The 27,854-nt window shown below is 36.4% G+C and overlaps 1 protein-coding gene across 5 annotated transcripts in view; it reads left to right on the top strand.

Annotated features, from left to right (window-relative positions):
- The first annotated feature begins 17,829 nt into the window (after positions 1 to 17,829).
- The window catches only part of LOC141659506 (uncharacterized), a 36,027-nt gene continuing 26,002 nt past the window's right edge, over positions 17,830 to 27,854 (top strand). For 2 of the 5 annotated variants that reach the window (XM_074466403.1, XM_074466400.1), the window contains exons 1-8: positions 19,007 to 19,148; positions 19,235 to 19,396; positions 21,376 to 21,448; positions 21,556 to 21,633; positions 21,718 to 21,909; positions 22,393 to 22,459; positions 22,546 to 22,744; positions 22,930 to 22,990. In XM_074466403.1, the coding sequence (XP_074322504.1) occupies positions 21,377 to 21,448; positions 21,556 to 21,633; positions 21,718 to 21,909; positions 22,393 to 22,459; positions 22,546 to 22,744; positions 22,930 to 22,990 (669 nt within the window). In that variant the 5' untranslated portion in view covers positions 19,007 to 19,148; positions 19,235 to 19,396; position 21,376. Of the gene's footprint in view, positions 18,492 to 18,670; positions 18,850 to 18,935; positions 19,149 to 19,234; positions 19,397 to 21,375; positions 21,449 to 21,555; positions 21,634 to 21,717; positions 21,910 to 22,392; positions 22,460 to 22,545; positions 22,745 to 22,828; positions 22,991 to 27,854 lie in introns of those variants that run through there. The other 3 variants (XM_074466401.1, XM_074466404.1, XM_074466402.1) reach the window with 3 other exon arrangements.

The following is a 27,854-nucleotide window of genomic DNA, read 5'->3' as shown; positions in this document are numbered from 1 at the left end:
CCACAGGCGGTATCTAATACCCAAGTAGAAATTTGATTTAATGACATATTCACTTCTATCATGAACATACCTGAATCAGAAGCGGTAGTCTCACTACCCTTCTTCTTCTTCAATTCTGCAAGCTATACCTTGCAGTTCCTCTTCCAGTGCCCCACCTTGTTACAGTGAAAGCAAACAACTTTGCTCTTGGGGTCTTCAGCTTTTGGTGGAACCGGCATTTTTTCACCTACTTTCTTCTTCTTGGAAGGGTTCCTCTTCCTTTTCTTAGGATTTGAACCTTCACCAATTAGAAGAACAGAACTCTTCTTAGGGGGAAAATCCGATTCCGCAGTCTTCAACATGTTGTGGAGTTCAGGCAGGCTGACATTCAACTTATTCATGTGAAAGTTCACAACAAACTGCGAGAACGAACTCGGAAGCGATTGCAAGACCAAGTCTTGGCTCATCTCCCCATCCATGGCAAAACCAAGTTGTCCAAGACGTTCAATCAAATTGATCATCTTAAGTACATGGTCATTCACAGATGATCCCTTAGACATCCTACAACCGAAAAGCTCCTTCGATATCTCATATCGAGCTGTCCTCCCTGTCACATCATACAACTCTTGTAGATGCATGAGGATAGTGTGAGCATCCATATGCTCATGTTGCTTCTGTAGCTCAATGTTCATGGAAGCTAGCATGATGCATTGAGCAACATTTGCATCATCTACCCACTTACGATACACAACATGTTCATCATTATGTGCATCACTAGCAGGTTCAGTAGGCTTAGGTGAGTCAATCACGTATTCCAGCCTCTCAATCCTGAGAACAATTCTCAAGTTTCGAAGCCAGTCAGCATAATTAGGACCAGTCAACTTGTGAGCATCCAGTATGCTCCTGAGTGATAGTGCAGAAGACATGACGTACAAAGTAAATCTGTAAATGATAAACACATAACAACACTTAGCAAATATTCGATTTCATTTTAAAACACTATATGAATCGGGTCTTTATTCATAAGTGGCTCCCACTAGTTTATCTAATTTATTCAACCCCCTACGTGAAAAATTAAGCATTCATAATGCTAGTGGGAATAGGGATCCTACATTCCATTACACAACCCCGGCTGTGGCACGAACCACCATGTAATGTTCAATAGGCAGACAACTCTTGTCAATTACATCTAATGTTATTCCCTAATCAAACTTTAGCCTCTTGAATAATTGAGTCACGGCTGTGGCACGACAAACTCAATATTCTAAGTCAAGTCTAACCCAACATTCCGTACAATTGAATCAGTCCCCAACGGCCCACGGCTGTGGCACGTACCGACCTTTAGATTCTAATTCAACGTACACATCTCTATGTAATAGACAAGTATTTCTTATTTCGAAATCAAAGCCCTCTCCTGTAGCACGAACCCACAATGATTTAAAAATAAGAACTACTTTCTATCATGTTGGAAGGCTATGACCGACACAAGCCCGTTGTATCATTGGCCAATTACTACTTGATTTTATTTAATTTTAGAGGGATTATATTACATTACAATCATAATCATATTATAAAGAGATTCTTCCTTTTAAATTAAATATTATAAATTAATAATCAATAATCAGATGATTCCCAGATCGGGTGGAGCATTGTCAAGAGGCGTCCCTTAATAACCCTTTCTTACAGATAAAAATCTGTTGTTGACAGAATCATCCTTTCTCTCATATTGAAAATTCATATTCAATTACGTGTTTCATAAACACAAGAATCTCATGATTGTATTCATAATATTATTATTAAGGTTATGAAACAATTTCACTATACTAGATTGTCTAACAAGCGCCTTATGTTCATTTAAGTTCACCTAAATCTATCATTACATGATAAACTAAGCATATAACATATATATAAACATGAATAAACATCAAGGTAGACATTTTACATCATCTATCATATTAGTCTAAGCATTATACATCTCTATGTATCACATGAAGCATTTAAAAGCAGTTAAAACAGTTAAAAATAACTTTAAAACACTTTCGGAAATATAAACAGTTCAAAACTTTTATATAAACTAAAATTTGATCACTCCATTAGATCCGTCTCGGAAAAACGAATCCAACGATATATTGCACGCCTAAAACGGAGTTACGAAACTCCCAAAAAATCAAATTTAAAAATAACAGACGGGCTGTAACGCATTACAGGAACGCGTTACAAGCCCTGTAACGCATTCCGGTGATGCATTACAACCCTTTTAAGCCATTAAAAGGTGTAACGCATTCCGTGAATGCGCCACAGGGTGTAACGCATTCCCGGAATGCGCGACACCCCCTCGCGCGCGCGTGCGCCACACGCGCCTGCAGCAGCCGCCGTTGCTTCTGCACAGAAAACGAGCCTGACATTCTTTCTGCCGTACCTGTTCTTTTTCTGTCTTTTCTTCCATGCATTAGTCAGACAAGCAGCAGATGCAACAGATGTACAAATATATATACATACTTACAATTTATATATATATATATGATTATTTAACTACGAATTTAATTACAACAACTTCAAAAATTTATAATAAATAATCTATACATCATAAAATTATGAAAAAAATACCCAGACGATCTACAACACTTGTAGAACCCAGATCAACATTCAAAATTATTCTGAGAAACGATTTCTCATCAGACAAAATTAATCCATGATATAACTTGTAAAAATCATAATTAATTCATACAAGCACATAAAATTCTGAAATTTTTACCACAGATCTATATGCATACAACCTGTGCTCTGATACCAATGTTGGATTTTAATAGCAGCGGAGACATGGTAAAACACTTTCACACATACAAAATCCAAATAAAAGCATATAAATCGTGGTAAAAATATATGGATCAATTACTAACCTTTAATATGCGATCCAAAAGCAACGATCAGAGATCCTTAGCAGTTGCTCCTCAAACGTGAAGCACTCCACCGGTATCCACCAAGAAAACGACGTTCATGAGGAGGAGGAGGTGGAGAGAATAAGGTTTTATAAAATTTTGGGGTTCGAATAAAAATAGGGTTTATAATAGTATATTTATAGGCAAAATTTTCAGCTGAAATTTTCCCATAAAATATTATTATTATTAACCCATTTATTATTCTCATTAATAATTAAAACACCTTTTAATTATTAATCCTTTTTCTAAATACTTTAGAAATAATTCCCTCTCTAGATTTAATTTCCAAAAATTAAATTCTTAATTAATAATATTAAGAACTTTTCTTAATTAATTTATAATCAATTTAAATCTCATTTAATCAATTATTAAATTTGCCAATTAATTATTTATTTCATAAATGAATTCACTGCTTAGAATACCAAGAACCTATTCAGTGAATAGTTATCGTACAATAAACTCCTTCTACCCTACAATGTCCCGATTAAATACAAGGCATGGATCTCGTGTCAAGCCTATCTAATTTAATCACTTGCTTACCATTTACTATGCTTAGTTCTATGCAAATTAGAAACTCCTTTCTAATTTCATTCACTCTAGCCAGAGATTCCTGAACTAGCATAAGTGGATCAGCCTTGAACATTCGCTTCCTTCACTGGAAGGGGTAGATCCTTTATTGATCATACACTATCTTCGTGTACAAATTCCTATACCCAGTAGAGCCCTAATAATTGTCCCTGGAGACTAAGAACTAAACCAAAGCATAGTTCAGTGTACACAAGATGACTATGATGATCTCAAGTCTAAGGATACTTGTACAACTATCACTATGTGAACAACTGCTGACACGTGAGTGAACTCCATCAGTTGTTCAGCTGTGCGAGTCATGTTCAGTGAACTTATTCTATAATAAGCACCTACATACTAGTTATAGTGTCATCACACAAATGTCTATGAGAACAGACATCCTTCATAATGAAGCAAGCGTAGTATGTACCGATCTTTGCGGATTATTAATTACCAGTTAGTAATCCTATGATCAGGAACTATTTAAGTTTAGAGTTTTCATCTTTTAGGTCTCACTATTATGATCTCATCATAATCCATAAAAATCTTTACTCTAAACTATGGTATATCTTATTTAAACACTTAAATAGATAGAGCCCGTAATAAATACAAAACAAGTCTTTTATTAATATCGATGAAATCAAAACAGATTACATAAAAAGTTATTCCTAAATCCTAATACATGATTGGACTTAGGACATATTCCTTTCAGTAAATAATAGTTTTTGCTGTTACAGGAATCTAAGATAGTTCTATCTGTCAGAAGAAAGCAGAAATGTTAATCTGTAATTTTGATGGTCAACACTAGAAGAAGACTCATTTATCTGATCAAACCTCACTGTGTCATTGAAGTCAGCAAATTTGTTTTTAGTGACAGAGATTTCTGAATGGACAGTGTCAGTACGGAGAAATTATGATAGTAGTTTGAGATGAGTACAAGACCACATGATTAATATCATATAAAGAACTGTAAGTGGAGTTAGTCGTTCATGAACCAGACCGTGCATCGAGCGTCGACAATACTCAGTGAAAACTCTTCATTACTTACAGTGGTTTACCAAGAGAAATTTATTGATCAAAAGTTTTTAATTAATTTGGGGTTTTGGGGTTTCGGGGTTTCGGGTTTCGGGTTTTGGGGTTTTGGGGTTTGGGGTTTAGGGCTAGGGGTTTCGGGTTTGGGGTTTGGGGTTTTAGGGGTTTGGGGTTTTAGGGTTTAGGGTTTAGGGTTTAGGGTTTTTTTGTTTAGGGTTTGGGGTTTTGGGGTTTAGGGTTTAGGGTTTTAAAACCTAACAAAAACAGATATGTCCTGAGGGTAGGTTGAGTAGAATGAGTGGTAGGTGCTGAGGATGATGGTTTTTGGGTGTTTGTGGTTGGTTGGACATCAGAGTAAACAGATCTATTAGTATGAGGATCAGCATTTACTAAGATCTGTTTTACAGACTGAGGAATCTGTAATGGTCTAACCACTGATTTCTTAGTATCAGCATTTACCAGGTCATTAAAGTATCGTTTTGCAACTCTAAAAGGTGGGGTTGAGGAACTGACTAATTGAGGTTCATCAATACAAAAAGTATATATAAGTTGACAGAATCTAGCAAAATAGACAATATTCCTATCCTCTGTCATCCTATCCCCAATAGAACCAATTATACCAGTTGCAAAATCAAAATGAGTTTGATGGATAATAGCATACCCTATGTGCTGACTAAGAATTGGGATAACATCAAAATTCGAACATTTGTTCCCAAAAGCTTTGGTGATGCAGTCGAAGAAGAAGCTCCATTCTCTTCTGATATGAGCCCGTTTCAGCTACCCAAGTTTTGCCAAACTCCTTTCATACCCCAAATTTGCCATTAACTCCTGAAGAGATGATTCTTCTGGAATTGAAAAGGTACAATCTTCTGGGAGATGTAGAGCTTTGCGTATTGTACCAGGAGTGACTGCATAAGATGAATCACCCACTTCGAAAACAATACTGGGAGTGCCATGTCTACCACCATCATCAAAGTGCCCAGTCCACCAAAACATCAGAACTTGTTGGCTCGAAAAGACTGAAGGTTGGGTCAGTGCATACCCAATCTCACTGTGTGCAAGAAGATCTTGCACAAAATGCAATTCAGATGGAGTTTCAGCATGATCAAGAATTGCAGCATAGTTGTTTGGAAAAAACTTAGCTCCATCAATGATTAAATCCTTAGGTGCCATGTGAAAAATTGAGATTTAAAAGTGTCTGTTAGGTGTTTGATAAAATGTCTGTATGAAAAACCAACGTGAGAGAAAGAGAGAGTAAAAGCAAGTAGAGAGAAAAAGTATGAAGGAAATAAAAGATTAAAGAAATCCTTTCTCTATCGTACTTATACTCTAAAAAAATGTTACCGTTGGACACCTGTCAGACATGCAGTAATAACGGATAGTTACTGGGCGCGAGAAAACAGTAATCATTACTTGCCCACTTGCCTGTTTTCAAGGAAAATCCGTTCCATTTACCCAGATATTCCATTAATCAAGGTGAAACAGTTTTAATTCAAAATTGAAACCGTTCCCACTGATTTAATTATTTTTCACTGCATCATTAATATTCTGAAAAGAAATCAAGTTAAAATGACCAAGATAAATCAAATGAGTAAGTACTGATAAAGGAAAGTCAGAACTTAAATTAAAACAGAATTTATATGGTCATCAGAATATCAATCAGGATTTATCAATGCATTACAAAAGAGCTTAGAGACAAAATCTTGAAATAAAGACAGATTTCATTAATATATCAAGAGAATACATTCATGAAATGGAAATTACATCAGTACTTAAGCTACGAAACCTAACATCAACAGCTTTAGTCCTAGCTAAGAAGCCTGACAAAGCTGATGATGAAGAAAAACAGGAAGAAGACGAGATTAAATCATTTCTTCTTCCTACTCTCGACAAACAGAATGGCGAGTCGGAAGATTCGCTCTTGCTGGCGCAGAGCTTCCAGCCTTTCCTCCTCCAATCGCTCCAGATGGCGATGGTAGTCCATATAGAAGAACATGAGGTGGGTCAGTACCTCCTGTGGGACAGAGTCCCATATCTCCTTAGGAATGGCCGTGACGTGCCATTCCTGCTGCCAGTCGGCACAGCTTAACTCCATATTGAAGTTTTGGTAGTTCAAAAATATGTTGTATCTGACCATTGTGTTTTTGAAAGAAAAAGTATGAAGGTAAGTTTGTGAGAAAGAATTTGATGGGAAGGCTGATGTGAAGAGGCTGTTTATATAGGCAAGAGAATGTCAGGAGACATAAAGGTTTTTAATGCTGACAGGTAGAATTAATTCTACCTCGTCTCCCCAGACTTGGAAAAAGAATAACATTCATTGGAAAGAGAAAACATGGTTTAATGCGCACAATACACAAGTAAAAGTTGACTGTTCAAGTACGAGTACCATTAATCCTAACCATAGTGACTATTAATCTTCCACTCTACATGTTCTAGATTGTACCGAGACTGTTATCAAATTTTATCCACAGATAAGTCAAGTAAAGAATTTAGACTGTAATATCAGAACTTAGACTTATTTCAGAACTTAACAGTCATCAGAACATAATTTCTTAACTCGAAAAAGGAATGCCTATCTTAGTAAATCCTCATACAAGTGCTGAGTTATACTCTTCAGAACTTAATCGTCAGAATATGCAACCGGAACTTGGCCTCAGAGTTAGTGCAAAATGACACAATGACTGGTTATCTAAAACAACATAGACCACCACAGTAATTTTCATCATTCAGATGGAGTGATTAGTGTGTGTATCAAGCTAAATAGCAGACAAAGAGTAAAGTCTGATTCACTTCAGTATATCTTAGAAATAAGGCATAACTAAAATTTTGCTAAAGAGCTGTCATTATCCTGAAACCTACTGATGAATGAGTTCATGCTTGAGTCCACCTCAACTGTTTTGTGCTAATTTTATGCATCTTTTTAAATTCTATTTTACAGTGGCTCCTCAGTATAAGTGAGTCACGACTGCTTATCAGAATTTATGCTATTATCAGAGTATTTCTCCAGTAATCATAGAGTGTGAAAAGTCACCAAGAAAATATTTTGCTTTTCTAATACATATTTACTTAATACCAGCAATGCACTTGGGTCTTCCCTTCCACATTTTACTCTAGATCTCAAAGGAGTACCTGATTTTATTCTTTGATTCTTTTTCTTTTTATAAGTGAGGTTTATCAGCACTTAGTACATTCAGCAGTTTTACTAGTATCAGAACTTAACAGATGAGTAGCATTATTCTAATTTGTGACTTAGTAATAAGATAAACAAAGTAAACTCAACTAAGCTCAATTATCAGAATTTGCTTGTGTCATAAAATTTCCACAGAAATAATTACTTCTTACATGGGATCATTTGTTTATTGAAGACTACTAGGTCAGTATCTAGCACAGTTATCCTCATAGGATTGAATTATTACTTAGACAGACAAATCACTTATCAGATTTTAGAAACATATATCAGATAACAGTCAGTACTTAAAAACATTTAGCAAGTAATAACAGAAAGAGATTAAATTCGGTAAGTACTGATCATAAAGTCTGATAATACAGAACAATATTAAGCAGATTTAGAGAAAGAACCTGAAATCATTCCAAGTTCATTTACCAATCTTGTAAAAGTGGCTTCACATAGTGGTTTTGTGAAGATATCTGCTAGTTGTTGATCTGTTGGAACAAAGTGCAATTCCACTGTACCTTCATCCATATGTTCCCTTATGAAGCGGTACCTGATGCTGATGTGCTTTGTCATAGAGTGTTGAACTGGATTACCTGTCATAGCAATAGCACTTTGATTATCACAGTAAATAGGGATTTTGAAATATGTTAACCCATAATCCAGTAACTGATTCTTCATCCAAAGAATTTGTGCACAACAGCTTCCTGCAGCAATATACTCTGCTTCTGCAGTTGATGTGGAAATTGACTTTTGTTTCTTGCTGAACCAAAAAACCAATTTGCCTCCAAGAAATTGGCAGCTTCCACTTGTGCTTTTCCTGTCAATTTTGCAACCTGCAAAATCTGCATCTGAGTAACCTATTAGTTTAAAATCTGATTCTCTAGGATACCACAATCCCAGATCAGCTGTTCCTTTAAGATACTTAAAGATTCTTTTCACAGCTGTTAAGTGAGGTTCTCTTGGATCTGCTTGAAATCTTGCACAAAGACAGGTAGCATACATGATATCAGGCCTACTAGCAGTTAGATAGAGTAGAGAGCCAATCATACCTCTGTATTCAGTAATATCTACTGATTTACCAGTATCCTTATCCAGTTTTGTTGCAGTGGCCATGGGAGTGGATGCACTTGAACAATCTTGCATTCCAAATTTCTTTAGCAGGTTTCTGGTGTACTTGGTTTGCCAAATAAAAGTGCCTTCTTCATTCTGCTTGACTTGAAGGCCCAGAAAATAGCTAAGTTCCCCCATCATACTCATCTGATATCTTGACTGCATTAGTTTGGCAAACTTCTTGCAAAGTTTGTCATTTGTAGACCCAAAAATGATATCATCAACATAAATCTGGACCAGAAGTAAGTCCTTTCCATGGTTGAGGTAGAGTAGTGTTTTGTCTATTGTTCCTCTATTGAATCCACTTTCCAGAAGAAACTGAGCTAAAGTCTTATACCATGCTCTAGGAGCTTGCTTAAGTCCATAAAGTGCTTTATCAAGCCTGTTGACATAATCTGGATGTTTGGAATCTACAAAGCCTGTAGGTTGTTCAACATATACCTCCTCCTCCAATTCTCCATTGAGAAAAGCACTTTTCACATCCATTTGAAAGACAGTAAACTTTTTGTGAGCAGCATAAGCCAAAAATATCCTTATGGCTTCTAACCTAGCAACTGGTGCAAATGTTTCATCATAATCAATTCCCTCCTGTTGAGAATATCCTTTTGCAACCAGCCTTGCCTTATTCCTTGTAATTATGCCATCACTGTCAGTTTTGTTTCTGAATACCCACTTTGTACCAACAACAGATCTATTCTTTGGTCTTGGCACTAGGGTCCAGACTATGTTTCTTTCAAATTCATTTAACTCTTCCTGCATTGCTTGCACCCAATCAGCATCTTGAAGAGCTTCTTCCACTTTCTTTGGCTCAGTCTGAGAGAGAAAAGAATTGTAGAGACATTTATTTGAAGTACCTGTTCTAGTTCTGACACCTGCATCAGGATTTCCAATTATCAAATCAGGTGTATGTGATTTTGTCCACTTCCTTGCAGATGGAAGGTTTTCTCTAGAACTGGATGCTCCCCCATGATCCATGATGTCTTCATTTTCATTTTCTGATGCTTCCCCTGAAACTATGCTCTCTGAGTTGGATTCTTCAGTATTTAGATTTTCAGCACTATCAGAACTTGGCTTATCAGAACTTGACGAATCAGAACTTGAAGAGCCAGATGTATGTTCTGATTTTCTTGAGATGTGGTAGGATCTTGAGTATGCTCCCCCTGCATAGGTGCATCTTCCTTTGACGTAGTCACTGAAGGAATTTACGGATGAGCGGAAGCGCGAAATAACATTTATTCCGTAAAAACCATATACCGCACATATAGAAATAAAAGGAAAAAAACTGAGGAATCGAAACCATACCTCGTGAATTGAAGCTTTATAAAATTGGAGTGCTAGCAGTTGCTCCTCAATGTGTGAAGCACTCTACCGGTATCCACCAAGAACAATCCACTTCAATGAACCTTTTTATAAAACTAAGCTTTTATAAAATGGAGTTTTTGGGAGAGAGAGAGAGAGTAGAAGAAGATGGAGGCTAGGGTTTTCACAAAACCAAAATTGTGTGTGTTATATTTTGAGCCATCCATCTCATTCTATTTATAGGACTCTCCTAGGGTTTTATAATATATCTTTATATATATTAACCCCCACATTTTATCTTCATAAAATGCTTTAATAATAATTAAAACTATTTTAATCATTATTTCTTTTCTTAACTATTTAGAAAATAATTCTCTCTCTCATTATTTCATCAAAGAAAATATTCTTTTATGGTGTGACCCTGTAGGTTCAATATTATGTCGGTAGTAGAAATAAATAATAATAAACTTTTATTAATTATTTAAATGAATATTAAAATTCACTAAATATAATTAACTAATTAATTATATTTATTCTACATCGTGAGTGATGCTTCTCAACATATCGCGACTATCCGGATAATATGAATTCACTGCTTAGAATATCAAGAACCTGTCAGTGACTAGTTACCGTACAATGAATTCCTTCTACCCTTATAATATCCCGATTAAATACAAGGCATGGATCTTGTGTCAAGCCTATCAAATTTAATCATATGATTTCTTATTCATAATGCAAAGTTCATATTCATGCAAATTAGAAACTCCTTTCTAATTTCATACACTCTGGCCAGAGATTCCAGAACTCGCATACTAAGAATAACATAGGATATTCTCTTCCTATACTGGAAGGGGTAGATCCTCTATTGACGTTAACTATCTCTATACACAAATCCCTATGCCCATAATAGACCTAATGGATGTCCTTGAGACTAAGGACTAAACTAAAGCACAGTTCATTATATATAAGATACCTTTAACGATCTCAAGTCTAAGGACACTTGTACAACTATCACTCAGTGAATAACTATTGACACGTGAGTAATCTCCATTAGTTGTTCAACTTATCAAGTCATGTTCAGTGAACTTATTCCCTAATAAGCACCTACATACCAGCTATAGTGTCACCACACAAATGCCTATGAGAACAGACATCCTCCTGAAGGGAGCAAGCATAGTATGTACCAATCTTTGCGGATCCACTAACATCCGATTAGTTATCCTATGATCAGGAACTGTTTAAGTCCAGAGTTGTCATCTTCTAGATCCCATTATTATAATCTCATTATAATTCTAGAAGCTTTACTCTAAACTATGGAACATCTTATTTAATACACTTTAAATAGATAAAGCCCATAAAAATATAACAAGTCTTTTATTAATTCAAAATGAAATCAAATAGGAATACAAGAAAGTTCTTCCTAACTCATCATACATGATTGGATTTAGGACAAACACTTTCAGTCACCACAGTTCAATAACATCAGAGTTTAATCCATCAGAGTTTACAGTATCAGGACTTAGACTGTCAGGATATTCAGTATCAGAATTTGAGTCTTCATTTTCAAATCTCAGCTGATCATGGTCAATGAAATCTTCAAGACCAGTAATCTTCTTGTCATCAAAAGAGACATTGATAAATTCCATGACCACTTTTGTTCTCAAATTATAGACTCTGAAGACTTTTGTGGAAAGTGGATATCCAACAAAGATTCCTTCATCAGCTTTTAAATCAAACTTGGATAACTGTTCAGGATGAGTCTTGAGAATAAAACACTTGCATCCAAATACATGAAAATATTTCAGATTTGGCTTCTTTTTTTCACCATCTCATATGGTGTTTTTCCATGCTTGTTAATGAGTGTTGCATTTTGAGTAAAACAAGCAGTCTGCACAGCTTCAGCCCAGAAATAGGTTGGAAGCTTTACTTCTTCAAGCATTGTTCGTGCAGCTTCAATGAGAGTTCTATTCTTCCTTTCAACAACTCCATTTTTCTGTGAAGTTCCAGGAGCAGAAAATTCCTGCTTTATTCCATGGTTTTTGCAGAACTCTTCCATTATCAAGTTCTTGAACTCAGTGCCATTATCACTCCTTAAAATTTTCACAGAATCTTTGACCAGTTTATCCAGATGTTTGACATGATCAATCAAGATAGATGCAGTTTCACTTTTTGTGTGCAAGAAATACACCCATGTGTATCTGGTGAACTCATCCACTATGACCACCGCATACTTCTTATTTGCAATAGACATGACATTTACTGGACCAAATAGATCAACATGTAGTAGATGATAAGGCTCAAGAATTGATGATTCAGTCTTGCTCTTGAATGAAGATTTTCTTTGTTTGGCCTTCTGACAAGAATCACAAAGGCCATCAGGAGCAAATACTGACTTTGGCAGTCCTCTCACAAGATCTCTCTTAACCAGTTCATTTATATTGTTGAAATTTAAATGAGAGAGTTTCTTGTGCCAATTCCAGCTTTCTTCAATTGATGCTCTACTCATCAGACAGATTGAAGAACCATCAGTACTTGTTGAAAGCTTAGCTTCATAAATGTTACCATGCCTGTATCCTTTCAGAACAACTTTGCCTTTAGATTTATTCACAACTTCACAGTGTTCTTCAAAGAAATCAACATGATAACCTCTGTCACAAATTTGACTTATACTCAGTAGATTGTGTTTAAGTCCTGAGACCAGAGCTACTTCTTTAATTATGACATTTCCAAGATTGATATCGCCATATCCCAATGTTTTTCCAATGTTGTCATCTCCATAAGAAACACTTGGGCCAGCTTTCTCCACAAAGTCTGATAGCAGGGCCTTATTCCCAGTCATATGTCCTGAACATCCACTGTCCAGAACTAGAATATTTTTCCTGTTGCCCTGCAATCACAAAGACCACTAATTATTAGTTTTAAGGACCCAGACTTGCTTGGATCCTTTGGCCTTATTAAGTTTGTTAACATTTGCAGCGGATTTAGCATCAGAGTTTATGTTAACATTTTTCTTATCAGAACTTACACTATCAGACTTTGAATCAGAATTTACACTAGAAGGAACAATGGAAACTTTCTTCAAAGAAGGATTTATTTGATAATAATCATAGTACAAACTATGATATTCCTTACAAGTATAAATGGAATGCCATAAACTACCACAATGAAAACAAGGATTTTGTGGTTTGTATCTAACAGACTGACTCTTAACTCCTGATTTTGAAGGTAAGGAGTTAATATTCTTATTCTTCCTGCAAAAAGAAGCCAGATGGTTAAAACTTCCACAGTTATGACATGTTTTCCTAGGAGCATCAGGAACAGGTTTATAATCATTACTTTTATTCACACCTTCCTTTCCATTCCTATTTTTCCCAGGTGATTTCACCTTGTTTGCATTCTTAACATCTTTCAGCTTATGCTTAAGCTGCTTCTTTGTCATTAAGCCTATGTTCACTTCAGCTGTCTTTTCCTGTTTTAGTTTGTCAGAAGTTGATTCCTCTTTAACTTCTGATTTCTTATTTTCAGACTTTACAGTTACAAACTTAACAGGTTTTAACTTTGGCTTTTGCTTAACAACAAGCTTAATTTCTTCAGTTCCTTTATCATTCTTATCTTCTCCATAACCTAAGCCTTCTTTCCAGTTTCCACTACTTAGCAAATTTTGAGTTGTTTTGCCAGAGTTAGTCCAAGTCCTGATAATCTCTCTTTTCTTTTCTAACTCAGTTTTTAGAGATTCATTCATTTTTATCACTTCATCCCTAACATAAAAAGCATCATCTCTATCCTTCTGAGTTTGATGGAACATGACTAACTCTTTTTCTAAGAAATCATTTCTTTTCTTAAAAGCAAGATTTTCAGAAGTTAATCTTTCACATGTTAAAGTTTGATCTCTATAACTCACAAACATGGTTTTAAGATATCTTCTCAACTCATTAATATCATCAGTATGAAAAGCATAAGTAGTCTGAGGTACCTTTGTTTCAGCAGCTTCAGAACTGCTATCAGCACTTTCTTTATCAGCATTGGCCATCAATGCATAGTTTTCCTCACTTTCAGAGTCTGAGGTGTCTGTCCAGTTTTTCTGCTTTGTGACAAGAGCCTTGCCTTTGTCACCCTTTTCCTTCTTGTAATCAGGAGATATGTGGCCTTTCTCACCACAGTTATAGCATTTAACATTGGTATAATCTCCTTTGTTAGACTTTCCTCCTCTGCTTTCAGATCTTCTGAAATTCTTCTTGTCAGAACTTGTGCCTTTCCTGGAAAACTTCTTTCCCTTCCTGAACTTCCTATATGCAATCTTTGTGATTCCTTTCACCATAAGAGCACACAGCTTCATCATCTCCTCATCAGCATCAGTCTCAGGCAAGCTTTCAGAATCTGAGTCATCATCACTTTCAGAACTTGATGACTCAGTTTCAGACTTTATGACAAGAGCTTTACCCTTGTCTTTCCTTGAGGAAGCTGCTTTGGGGGATTCTTCTTCAGCCTTAAGAGCAACTGTCCTTGACTTTCCTCCTTTCCTCTTGCTTCTTTGTTCCATCTCAAGCTCATGAGTCTTGAGCATTCCATAGATTTCATCAAGAGTTGTTTCATCAAGATTGTAGTTGTCTCTTATTGTCGTTGCCTTTAAATCCCAGCATTCAGGAAGAGCTAACAGGAATTTAAGGTTTGAATCTTCAAGATCATAGTCTTTATCAACCAATGACAAATCATTTAAAAGTTTGACAAATCTATCATATAAATCATTCAATGACTCATTAGTCTTTGAGTCAAAATGTTCATACTCTTGAGTGAGTATTGTCTTCCTGTTCTTCTTAATTGTGTCAGTTCCCTGACACCTTGTTTCCAGAGCATCCCATATCTCCTTAGCAGTCTTGCAGTTGATTACCCTGTTTGACATTACATTATCAATGACACTATGCAGTAAGTGTCGTACCTTAGCATCCTTAGCAATTGATGTTATATCTTCAGCAGTATAATCACTCTTCTCCTTTGGTACGGTCTTTGCTGCTTCACCTACAACTGTAACATTGAGCTTGGTTGGTTTGTGAGGCTCGTCCTTGATTCTATCAAGGATTCTGGATCTGTTGCTTCCAGGAACATGGTCATCCTTACCTTCCATATGGGATATTCAGATGGTCTCAGTATGGGAACTCTGATGGTCTCATACCGACTCTGAATTTGTGTCTTTGGTGGTTCCTCAGTTTTGGTAGGCTTAGTTGGAGTTTCTGTGTCCGACATGATTGTGTTTAGATCTTTAACTGTATGTGTGTTAACAAATTAGCTCTGATACCACTTGTTAGGTCACACACACTGTAGAGGGGGGGGGGTGAATACAGTGTATAATACAATCAAATCGATATTAAGTAACAGAAAACAAACTTTATTGAAACAATAAACTCTGTTACAGTGTGGAACTGTTACCTCTCAGTGATGAACAAATATCACGAGAGCTGCTAGGGTTACAATGAATAATCTTCTCGAATATGATAACACTTCTAGTGTAAACCCTATGCCTGTGTTTATATACTACACAGTTACAAGATAATCGCTAATTGATATGGAATATAATTCTGTTCATCTGATCGTCCTTCAGCACTTAAGTTCTGATATCTAACTTCTGATGATTATCTCCTGATAATATAAGTACTGATATCCTTAAGTCCTGACTTCCAGTATAAGTACTGATCAACAGTTAAGTACTGATTTGTCCTGTTAAGTAAGATCTGAAATCTAAACATAAATTATATTAGCCATGACATTATCAAATATATCTAACATTCTTCTTGTCAGAACTTGTGCCTTTCCTGGAAAACTTATTTCCCTTCCTGAACTTCCTATATGCAATCTTTGTGATTCCTTTCACCATAAGAGCACACAGCTTCATCATCTCCTCATCAACATCAGTCTCAGGCAAGCTTTCAGAATCTGAGTCATCATCACTTTCAGAACTTGATGACTCAGTTTCAGACTTTATGACAAGAGCTTTACCCTTGTCTTTCCTTGAGGAAGCTGCTTTGGGGGATTCTTCTTCAGCCTTAAGAGCAACTGTCCTTGACTTTCCTCCTTTCCTCTCGCTTCTTTGTTCCATCTCAAGCTCATGAGTCTTGAGCATTCCATAGATTTCATCAAGAGTTGTTTCATCAAGATTGTAGTTGTCTCTTATTGTCGTTGCCTTCAAATCCCAGCATTCAGGAAGAGCTAACAGGAATTTAAGGTTTGAATCTTCAAGATCATACTCTTTATCAACCAATGACAAATCATTCAAAAGTTTGACAAATCTATCATATAAATCATTCAATGACTCATTAGTCTTTGAGTCAAAATGTTCATACTCTTGAGTGCGTATTGTCTTCCTGTTCTTCTTAATTGTGTCAGTTCCCTGACACCTTGTTTCCAGAGCATCCCATATCTCCTTAGCAGTCTTGCAGTTGATTACCCTGTTTGACATTACATTATCAATGACACTATGCAGTAAATGTCGTACCTTAGCATCCTTAGCAATTGATGCTATATCTTCAGCAGTATAATCACTCTTCTCCTTTGGTACGGTCTTTGCTGCTTCACCTGCAACTGCAACAGCGAGCTTGGTTGGTTTGTGAGGCCCTTCCTTGATTCTATCAAGGTATTCTGGATCTGTTGCTTCCAGGAACCTGGTCATCCTTACCTTCCATATGGGATATTCAGATGGTCTCAGTATGGGAACTCTGATGGTCTCATACCGACTCTGAATTTGTGTCTTTGGTGGTTCCTCAGTTTTGGTAGGCTTAGTTGGAGTTTCTGTGTCCGACATGATTGTGTTTGGATCTTTAACTGTATGTGTGTTAACAGATTAGCTCTGATACCACTTGTTAGGTCACACACACTGTAAAGGGGGGTGAATACAGTGTATAATACAATCAAATCGATATTAAGTAACAGAAAACAAACTTTATTGAAACAATAAACTCTGTTACAGTGTGGAACTGTTACCTCTCAGTGATGAACAAATATCACGAGAGCTGCTAGGGTTACAATGAATAATCTTCTCGAATATGATAACACTTCTAGTGTAAACCCTATGTCTGTGTTTATATACTACACAGTTACAAGATAATCGCTAATTGATATGGAATATAATTCTGCTTCCTAAAATATATCAATAAGATATCTTTTCATCCAAGTATTCCATTCTTCACGAAACTCTTTCTTTATGCATATCTCTTCTTATGTTTATCTCGATCTTCTTTCCTTTAATTAGCTACTGTCCTTATCTGATCGTCCTTCAGCACTTAAGTTCTGATATCTAACTTCTGATGATTATCTCCTGATAATATAAGTACTGATATCCTTAAGTCCTGACTTACAGTATAAGTACTGATCAACAGTTAAGTACTGATTTGTCCTGTTAAGTAAGATCTGAAATCTAAACATAAATTATATTAGCCATGACATTATCAAATATATCTAACAAATATTATTTCGGGAAATTCTTGATGGTACACTCATAGAATTGGCTTTTCTCAATGGTACCATCGCATTTTTGACTTCTACCCGTGGTACACTCGTACTTTTAATTTACTCTCCATGGTACACTCGTGTACTTTTGATTTACTCTCTATTGATTTCAAACTGTAAAACAAATTGTATATTTGAAATTCTTGTGAAAAGTTACATAAAATGGACCCTTAAATCATGTAAAACAAAGTCAAAATGAGTGAGATATTAATGATCAAAGTTTGGTTATGAAGTTTGAATTTATCTCACTCATTTTGACTCTGTTTTACATGATTTAAGAGTCTATTTTATGTAACTTTTCGCAAGGATTTCAAATATACAATTTGTTTTACAGTTTGAAATCAATAGAGAGTAAATTAAAAGTACACGAGTGTACCATAGAAAGTAAATAAAAAGTACGAGCGTACCATCGGTAGAAATAAAAAATGCGATGGTACCATTGAAAAAAACCAATTTTACGAGGGTACCATCAAGAATTTCCCTATTATTTTTTATGGAGAAGTGGATATTGAATATTGTTTTTATACGGCTTAAAATAGAAACAAGAAATGTATTTTGAATAACCCAAAATAGTAAACAGAATATGTTTTTAGAAACGGAGTGAGTAATTTTTAATAAAAACTTTAAATGTGATAGACATTACAGATTTGATGATTGGGTCGGTATTCATGCCTCCAAACCCGGCCCACGGAATGCAGGTATTTAAACGAAAGAAATCACTCTCCATCGTCCTTACAATTATGGGTAAAACAGTTCCAATGGCAGCCGTTCCAAGAAGAAACAGAGCAAGAAGAAACAGAGCAGATGATGATGATGGGGATGATAAAAGAAGTCTTTTTTCATGGGAAGTTAGAGCGACCACTTGTGGAGATCTTAAACGTTCCTATGGGGTGGTAATTTATTTTTAATCCCTAGTAATATTATTCACTATTTCAATTGCTGTTGGTTTTGTGAGTATATTTGGGTGTTTCAGTTTATTTGCTTGTTTGATTGTTAGTGTTCATTTATATTATATTTTACTCGAGATGGGATGATTATACATAAAAAATTAATTTGGTTTTATGTTCCTCAGGAATTTGTTCCAATTCATATCCTTTTTGAATGTGCCTCTGGATACGCCCTTTTTCTTGCTCCGGGAATCAGTCAAGTCAATTGAAGAATTCTTCAACAGCTCCCCCTTTCAGCTCGTAGATGCTGAACGCTTTTCATCTGATGCCGAAGCTCTTTTTGAACTGAATGCTATATCCACTTGTAAGGCCTAAAACACAAACCCCCCTTCTTTCCGCGTAACTTTGCACTTTTTTCACAACAAATTTATAGTTTGTTTCCTTGTGTAGCAACTCTGTGTAGCAACTCTGACTCACAAGCTAAAACACTTCCTCGAGAGAAATCTTCCACACCCTAGAAAAAATTATAAGCTTGCAACTTCTGATTCACATTTGGGGCTAGCGATAGCAAGGAACTTACTTGTGCCTGGCACAAGTGGTGTTGTGATCTATGATGTCATGCGTGGTTTGCGGGACAAAATTCACACATTCCTCCACTTGGATGTATGTGTTCCTTCTTCAAGCTACACTCACAACCCATATATGTTATATATGATTCCATATTAAACCAAAATTTTGATTATATGCAGCTTGGCGCTTTGGAAAAGGCCCGACTCACTCTGGCCCGCCTTTACAACAACCAAGGCACCACAAGTCCCGCCTTGGGTTCATCATCTTCTTATCCACATAGATGCACAAGAAATCTAGCACCCAGTGAAGCCCGTTGTGGTGAAAAATTAGTACGTGTGCAGGTGAGTCGATTTATATGTGATTTGTATCTGCCTCTTAATTGATTTAGTTATTATTTATTATCTTTATGTTGGAAATGCTCTTCAGGTCACATTTTACCAACGCTTTAGTACTCAGTGTTTGAAAATTCTAATCACTTTATAACATTGTTGTTCTATCGACTGACTCGGAAAAAATAATCTTGTTTTTTTTTTCGAACTCTTTCAGAATACAACTAAGCCCCCGGTGTGAAAATAAAAGTTGGTGAATGTCACTAGTCGATTAGTCGGTCCGACTGGTTTATAACCCGGTTAATATTGACTTTTTTATAATAAAATCCTAGATTTTAGAATTAAAACGCAACAGCCTCCAGTCCATTACCAACGACTAAACAGCAGCAACAGGCACTAGGCATTAGCAGTTTGATTCTGCTCTGTTTCCTGCAGGAAAACTGCTGTGTTTCTGCAGTTAAACTGCACTGTTTTTCTGCAATTCTGCCATGTTTTTGCAGTTAAACTGCACTAATATTTGTGCAATTCTGCTCTTCTGCTGTCAAACTGCTCTGTTTCTACAATATGCTATTTTTTTATTGAAACTGCATTGATTTATGCTCATAATTTGTAAGTTGCATTGTTGATTATGTTCTACGATTTCACTATAACTGTTATTCATTAGTTGTTACATAATCACAATTCAGAAGTACATTACTTCCTTATTTTCTTTCTACTCTTTAATATGTATTCTTTAATCTTTAGTGTGCATTCTTTTTAGGTACTCATCTATACAACATCTATGTACATTATATATATTATATTTAATTATTAATAATATATATTTTTGCCGACTAGTCGACTAGTACGAGTCGACTAGCCAAAGGTCCATCGACTTGCCTCAGACTTGTAACGTGACAACCATGTTTAATAAGTTATAATGCAGTTGATGAAAACAAATAAATTTTATATAACATTACAACCATTTTGTCCATCAAAAACCTTAGTCTCTTGTAGATTAACATAACAGGCTTGAGTTGTAATCGTGCTTTAGTGAGAAATATATTCTTGAGTATTCAAATACCTTTAACATCTTATCTTCTTTTGTACATAAAAGTCTAGGTGTGTGAAAATTGGATACATGAGTATTCAAATTACGGCCATTTCCGAAAACAACCCAGTACATATTTCTGCATCTGCAACTATGTGGTGTTATTTGGAGTGAACACATATTTGTACATAAAAGTCTAGGTGTGTGAAAATTGGATACATGAGTATTTAAATTACGGCCATTTCCGAAAACAACCCAGTACATATTTCTGCATCGGCAACTATGTGGTGTTATTTGGAGTGAACACATATTTTGGCAGAGAACATTATAGTGACATGGTGGCCGCTATTAGCTAAGACCTATCCAAGCAAGGTTACAAATGCACGGACTGCTGGATGGAAGTTTTTTGTGTAGTTAAATATTCAAAATGTTATTTTAACACATACATTAGACAATTAGAGACTGCGGATAAAATGTCAACCTCTTAAATCTTATTCTTATTGTGATGCCAAGGATTGCTTTTGGGTTTATTGCTGATCCTGATTCTTACTGGCATATTGTGCTCTTTGATTAAACAGTGGATGTTATGTGAATTCATTTGTAGCATGAATTACAAAGCTTTCTCTCATAATTGAATTTAGCTAGTTAGTGACGGGTAATGATAATAGACAGACTAACATGTTAGAACAGGACCACATGTCTGAGTTGAGTAAAAGCTTAACTGCAATTGACATTGTAAGACATATGACTCGACTCCAATTTGCTTCAACTTTTTTTTATAAAAGCCCAAATATTTTGGCACTAGGCCCAGGAACATTCGGGTTAGGCCCTGGCTCCAAATTGGGTCTTTTGGCCCTTTTTACTGTTATCAATGTTTAATGCACAATAATGCAGAGCTTTATGTTTCCATCTTCTGGCCTAGTTTTTTGTGTTGGGACTTATTTCGGTTTTTTTCTCTCAGAATGAGGACAACTGAAGTCGAGCTTAGATCAAAGTTGGGTGCTGCACTCGGTCGTTTTACCAATATATGGATTGTAAGTATTACCGTATGTCAGAACATGGAATAGCAACATGGAATAGCGTATGAGTTGGCAACAAATTAATTAATTTAAGTAATTATGTTTTATTTTATGCTTTTCAGAAGCCCGGCTCTCGTGTTTTATATGCTGGAAATGTATGTGCACTTACAGTTTTAAATCTGTCTGATCTTGTTGGCTCGGTAAGTTTTGTGGTATCGTCATTTATCTCTATCGTAATGATTTGCCTGCTTCACTTATGTATTTCCTCTCTATTTCATTTGCAGGATGGTTTGGTTTATGTTGTGGGGTTCTCTGGTGGCGATGATGTTGTACACATGGTGGGGAAGAGGGAAAATGTTGTGACAATTGAAGAGAAATATCCATATTGCCATTGGCATTACTGCTTGCTTGTTGGGATGGTGGATGTAATCTTCGGTGAGATTGATCACTGTCCTAATCATCCTCCTGGACAGCAGGTTCTGTACTGCCTCATAATATATAATTATCTCGTACTCTTTCGTATTAACTACTTTATATATATTTATATATATAACATAATATAATTAATGATAATTAGTCGATTGCCTATTATAAACACCTAAAAACATCAATCATATCATATCTTTCGATCATTAATATTTCCTTTCGAATTAAAACACGTTACCTTTTTAATTTAAAACAAATCTTACAATCATTAGTATATACCCGAAAATATCACACCATAATTTTTGAGAAAAATATAACATAATATAACTAATGGTAATTAATCGATTGCCTTTTTCACATTTAATTTTAGTTGAAGATATCATCTTTTATAAACACTAAAAAGATCAATCGTATCATATCTTTCAATCATTAATATTTTCTTTCTAATTACAACACGTTACCTTTTTAATTTAAAAAAATCTTATATTCATTAATATATACCCGAAAGTATGCTGAACAGCTCCCCCTTTCAGCTCGTAGATGCTGAACGCTTTTCATCTGATGCCGAAGCTCTTTTTGAACTGAATGCTATATCCACTTGTAAGGCCTAAAACACAAACCCCACTTCTTTCCGCGTATCTTTACACTTTTTTCACAACAAATTTATAGTTTGTTTCCTTGTGTAGCAACTCTGACTCACAAGCTAAAACACTTCCTCGAGAGAAATCTTCCACACCCTAGAAAAAATTATAAGCTTGCAACTTCTGATTCACATTTGGGACTAGCGATAGCAAGGAACTTACTCGTGCCTGGCACAAGTGGTGTTGTGATCTATGATGCATGCGTGGTTTGTGGGACAAAATTCACACATTCCTCCACTTGGATGTATGTGTTCCTTCTTCAAGCTACACTCACAACCCATATATGTTATATATGATTCCATATTAAACCAAAATTTTGATTATGCAGCTTGGCGCTTTGGAAAAGGCCCAACTCACTCTGGCCCGCCTTTACAACAACCAAGGCACCACAAGTCCCGCCTTGGATTCATCATCTTCTTATCCACATAGATGCACAAGAAATCTAGCACCCAGTGAAGCCCGTTGTGGTGAAAAATTAGTACGTGTGCAGGTGAGTCGATTTATATGTGATTTGTATCTGCCTCTTAATTGATTTAGGTATTATTTATTATCTTTATGTTGGAAATGCTCTTCAGGTCACATTTTACCAACGCTTTAGTACTCGGTGTTTGAAAATTCTAATCACTTTATAGCATTGTTGTTCTATCGACTGACTCGGAAAAAATAATCTTGTTTTTTTTTTCGATCTCTTTCAGAATACAACTTAGCCCCCGGTGTGAAAATAAAAGTTGGTGAATGTCACTAGTCGATTAGTCGGTCCGACTGGTTTATAACCCGGTTAATATTGAATTTTTTATAATAAAATCCTTGATTTTAGAATTGAAACGCAACAGCCTCCAGTCCATTACCAACGACTAAACAGCAGCAACAGGCACTAGGCATTAGCAGTTTCATTCTGCTCTGTTTCCTGCAGGAAAACTGCTGTGTTTCTGCAGTTAAACTGCACTGTTTTTCTGCAATTCTGCCATGTTTTTGCAGTTAAACCATAAAGCATTAGCAATCATTCGGTCCAATCTTTTAAGAATAGGGTCTTGGGGACGTTTATTAGTCCAAGTGAAGAGTTCACCGGTAGTTCGAACATGACCCAAGCCTAAATCGGTAACAAAATTTTTAAAGACTTGCATGTCTCGAGTCCAATGCTCCCTACCTCCAGAAATCTCATTGATGTCAAGCACACTGTTAAAGTCACCTAGCAAGCACCAAGGCAAAGTGGTTTTATTCAAATTTGTACAATAGTTCTAAAGGGGAACCCTGTCACAAGCAACGTTAAAATGATACACAAATGAAACCAGAATAGTTATATTTTTCTCAAGGAAAGTAGCAAAACACGTGATACATTGAGCATTACTGGAATGAAAAGAGACTTGCCAAACCCCAGGATCCCATCCAACCCAGATTCGACCATTGTAGTGATGCTCGTAGTTGAACATCCAACGCCAATATTTGTTTATTTTCTTAGAAATTCTCAAGGCATTATGAGCCTTAACTTTTGTTTCAAGAACACCCATTAAACCAACTTTATTAAACCAACTTTATTCATGGTGACAAAATTTTGAAGTTCCTTTTGATGTGGACTCTTATTAAGCCCCCTCACATTCAATGAGGCAAATCTCATCTCAAACGTCTTAAGCTTACTGGCTGGACAGCCAGTTTGGAACTCTTCTTGCGTGCATTGCAGGCTGTGTGGGCTCTGGGTGTGTTGCTTGTAATGTCTGTTGTCTGAGGGGCTCGAGCATCTTTACTACGACCCCGTCTTCTCTTTTGTCCCGGAGAATTTGCGACCTCAGTGCCAACAATGCTGCTAACAGTATTGTCAATAGGTTCTGTAACATGAATCTTGGTATTAGCTTCCAAAGGAGCTGCACACGGCTCCACAGCAGGAACCGCCTCCATTGACTCCTCTAACTGAACTGTAGAATTCTCCACTAAATTCGTGTCAATGTCCTGATCAAATTCCTCCAAATCATCAACATTATCATCCTGTTGAACATCTTCTAAATTTTGATCACCATCCAAAACCAAATCACAGCCTAAAAACTCACCAAAAACCACTGGATTGACATCCTCAGCTCGAGTATGTGCCCTACTTTGCAAAGCATTGCTGGGGCCTTCCCGTTCTTGGACCATGTCATTAGACACTTTGCTCAAGGTCTGATCCTTCTTTGCCATTTTTGAAGCACCCTGTGTGACTCCTCCAGGCCTGGGTCTAGGAGTCGGTTTCGCAGCATTTGGGTTATGTGCACACCTCGAAAACGAATGCCCAAATGCTTTACAGTGACTACAAGAGTGACTACAAGAGTAGTAAGGGAGCTGAGGATAAATGATGCTGATCTTAACCAGTTCCTCATCACCGTGTTCATCTAAAACCGGAACCCAGACAAAGTCTGGCCTAGGGCTGGAGTAAGACAACATAATCTGGACAGAGGCATACTTAGTAGGCTCGAATTTTGCAGCGACTTCATCAAATTTCAGTGGCAAACCCACAACCTTGGCAATATGAATGAAATTCTTGGTCTTAACTCGGTTGTTGTGGGAGTTCTTCCTCCCACAACAACCGAGTTAAGACCAAGAATTTCATTCTTTTATTTCTCAGAATTGAATTTAAAAGTAAAATAGCCCTTAGAGCTATAAAACACCCTGCTCAAGCCACGATTCTTCCAAAGTTTGAAAGCTTGTTCATGAACAAAACGAAAATCAAAGCTTCCCCCAATAAAATGCCCTAGGATGCTAGTACTCCAATTTTTTCGAGCATTAACCAAAAAATCTTTAGGTGGCCTAATAGTAGCCGAACCATCTTCATTGAAAGTTATTTTTGCAGTTGCATTTGCATTAGCGGTAGGTTCTTGAGAAGGTATACTTTTCATGACAATAGAACTGCAAGTTTTCGGGTTTTGAGTATTAGCATCATTATTTGACACAGACTCTGTGTGGGTGCTAAATTCAGCCACAACTTCTTTTGGGACATAGACCGTAGAACAACATTCTGCACAGAGATATTATCATGTAAATCCTCTAAAACAGGGGGGCTAGAAGGTGAGTTACCTTTGCGTTTAGTTGCTACAGAAGTAGAGGATTTTGTATACCTTTTAGAGATTTATCTTTGCTGGGACCAGAATCACTCCTGGTGGAACCACCATTCAAGGATAAGTCTTGTTTCCTCATAGATTCTTTGAGCCGTAGTAGGAGACTAGTCACTATTTCGAGTAGCATCAGCCAAGAAAACTTGATGGTCAACTGCTGGTAGAGCAAGCAATGGAGGAGCCACATAGTTATGTCCAATGAAATTAGAAAATTCTTCCGAGTTCATGCTGCCGGAATTTTCAGAATTCCGGGACCCCATGAAGATCAAAGTATAGGGAATATGGGAGTTGAAATGAAGGTGAAGAGAAGGGGAGTAAGTAAATACAGAGCGTGTGTAGAGTGAATGATTAAAGGAGCCGAGATGAAGGTTGTAAGGAAGAACAGTTTGAAGAAAGAGAGGGATGGACTGCTGGATAATAGCAAGTATTGGATATTAGATCCGTGTAATAGCTAGGCGGGAAAAAAGAAATTCTAGAGAGGAGGAGCTTCTCACTCTAGAAAACATGGCATCCTTACACTTTACAATATTAAGAATAGTAAGAGGAATTCAAATCTTTTTTTTCCTTATCCTCCTTATCACAACCGAGGGAGAAGTAATTCGACTCATTCACATCCAGATAATGAATGTTTGGAATCCATAGTTAGTAGTTCCAGCTCCGTATGAAGGTCACGATCGATATCGTCACTAGCATCAATATCCTCACTAGCATCAATATCCTCTGTAGCATTAATATCATCACTAAGATTAGGCTTGTTATCCATGAACTTGTTCAGAAATACCGTAATGAAAGGAACATAGGAGTTTGTCGCTAGGTATTTGGCCAAATAGGATTGTCCAGTTCCTATAGAACCTATCACTAAAATACCCCTAGAGCGGGATAAGGCTAAGCGGAGCGAAAAGGGTTTTCCATGAGATGGGAAATGAAAACTATTAGCCCCACAAGAAGTTTTTGAATAAGTGATTGTCTGATAATGAGCAAGGAATATCCGTCTTTCTGCTAAACAGGATGTATTGAACTCATAATTCATCAGATACTTTTTTTGAATGTCAACTAAGTATCGTAAGTAAATTACTCCCGGTTGTTCAATCATTTGATAGCCATAGTCATTCTTTGATAAATGATCACTATGAGTCAGACTCAATAGAATTTGATCAATCCTTTTTTCTGTCATTAAGGTGGAGAACTGAACCAAGAATTCTCTTTCTTCATCATCAACAGAATCACTGTTTGCGACCCAGGATTCTATTTTATCATCAATCCAATCCCCCTTCACATTTTTTCTTTTTCTTATTAATGAATATATCTCTTTACTTGTATGACTTAGATGTCTCGTATTTCTCGAAAAAGTGATTCGATAGATGGGATTTGGTATGATACTTATGAGATCAATGAGATTGATATTCAAATATTTCTTCTTAGAACGTATTGATTTGACCCCATAAGAGGGATCACCACCCAATAGCATGTTGTCGCCAGAAGCAGAACCCCGTATTTCTTCTAGAGAATCTCCTAATTGTCCCAGAGCAACTATAAAGAGATTCTTTAACCAAAAAGAATTCGGTTCAGATGTAGGATACCTATCCAGAAGTTTTCGCAACTCAATCATAGATGATGGAATCATCAAAGATTTTACCTTTTCAAACTCTGTCTCTAACTCACTAGAGGTCCGAGAAACAAAGATAAGATGTGTACGAACGAGATATTAATCATCAAGAAGGAAAAATATTGAATAGAGGAACTCCCGAACATTTGGCGATCTCAGGTGTGTCGATATCAATGGCGATTCATTATTTCGATGAATCATTTCTTCGAACAGAAGAAGATTATGTAAATACTTACTCGAAATCTTACGTATCGGATTCCGTTGTGGAAGACCCAATTTTTTCTGAAGAATTCGCCAGGATATATCTAATACATGCATAATATCATGAAAAATGGATACAAATTTTTGACTCTTACTTAGTATCGGCAATCGGTGTATCCGCGACAATAGGCCTGAAAAAGTATCTAAAAATATCCAATTTAGATATTTGTGCCCTGTTGAAGTAAGGAACTATGGTATATATGTTTGGAATAGATTCCATTTTGAGAGAGTTGAAAAAGCACTATCTCGTTGAAAGGTTCTATACATTCGCCCTTTCTCAACGTATTTCTTTAGAAAAAGACTCCGTTTTTCCTCTTTTCGGATGGTAAATATTTCTCAGAACATGGAGTGTGAATCAAACCCATGTTTGAATTGAAATTGAGATACTGATCCGAGTTCTTCCCTTC

The sequence above is a fragment of the Apium graveolens genome, chromosome 5 (assembly GCF_009905375.1).
Source record: "Apium graveolens cultivar Ventura chromosome 5, ASM990537v1, whole genome shotgun sequence".
In the NCBI taxonomy this organism is placed as follows: domain Eukaryota; kingdom Viridiplantae; phylum Streptophyta; class Magnoliopsida; order Apiales; family Apiaceae; genus Apium; species Apium graveolens.
The sequence above is the reverse complement of the archived record's forward strand: the minus strand, read 5'-3'. Positions and strand labels throughout refer to the sequence as shown.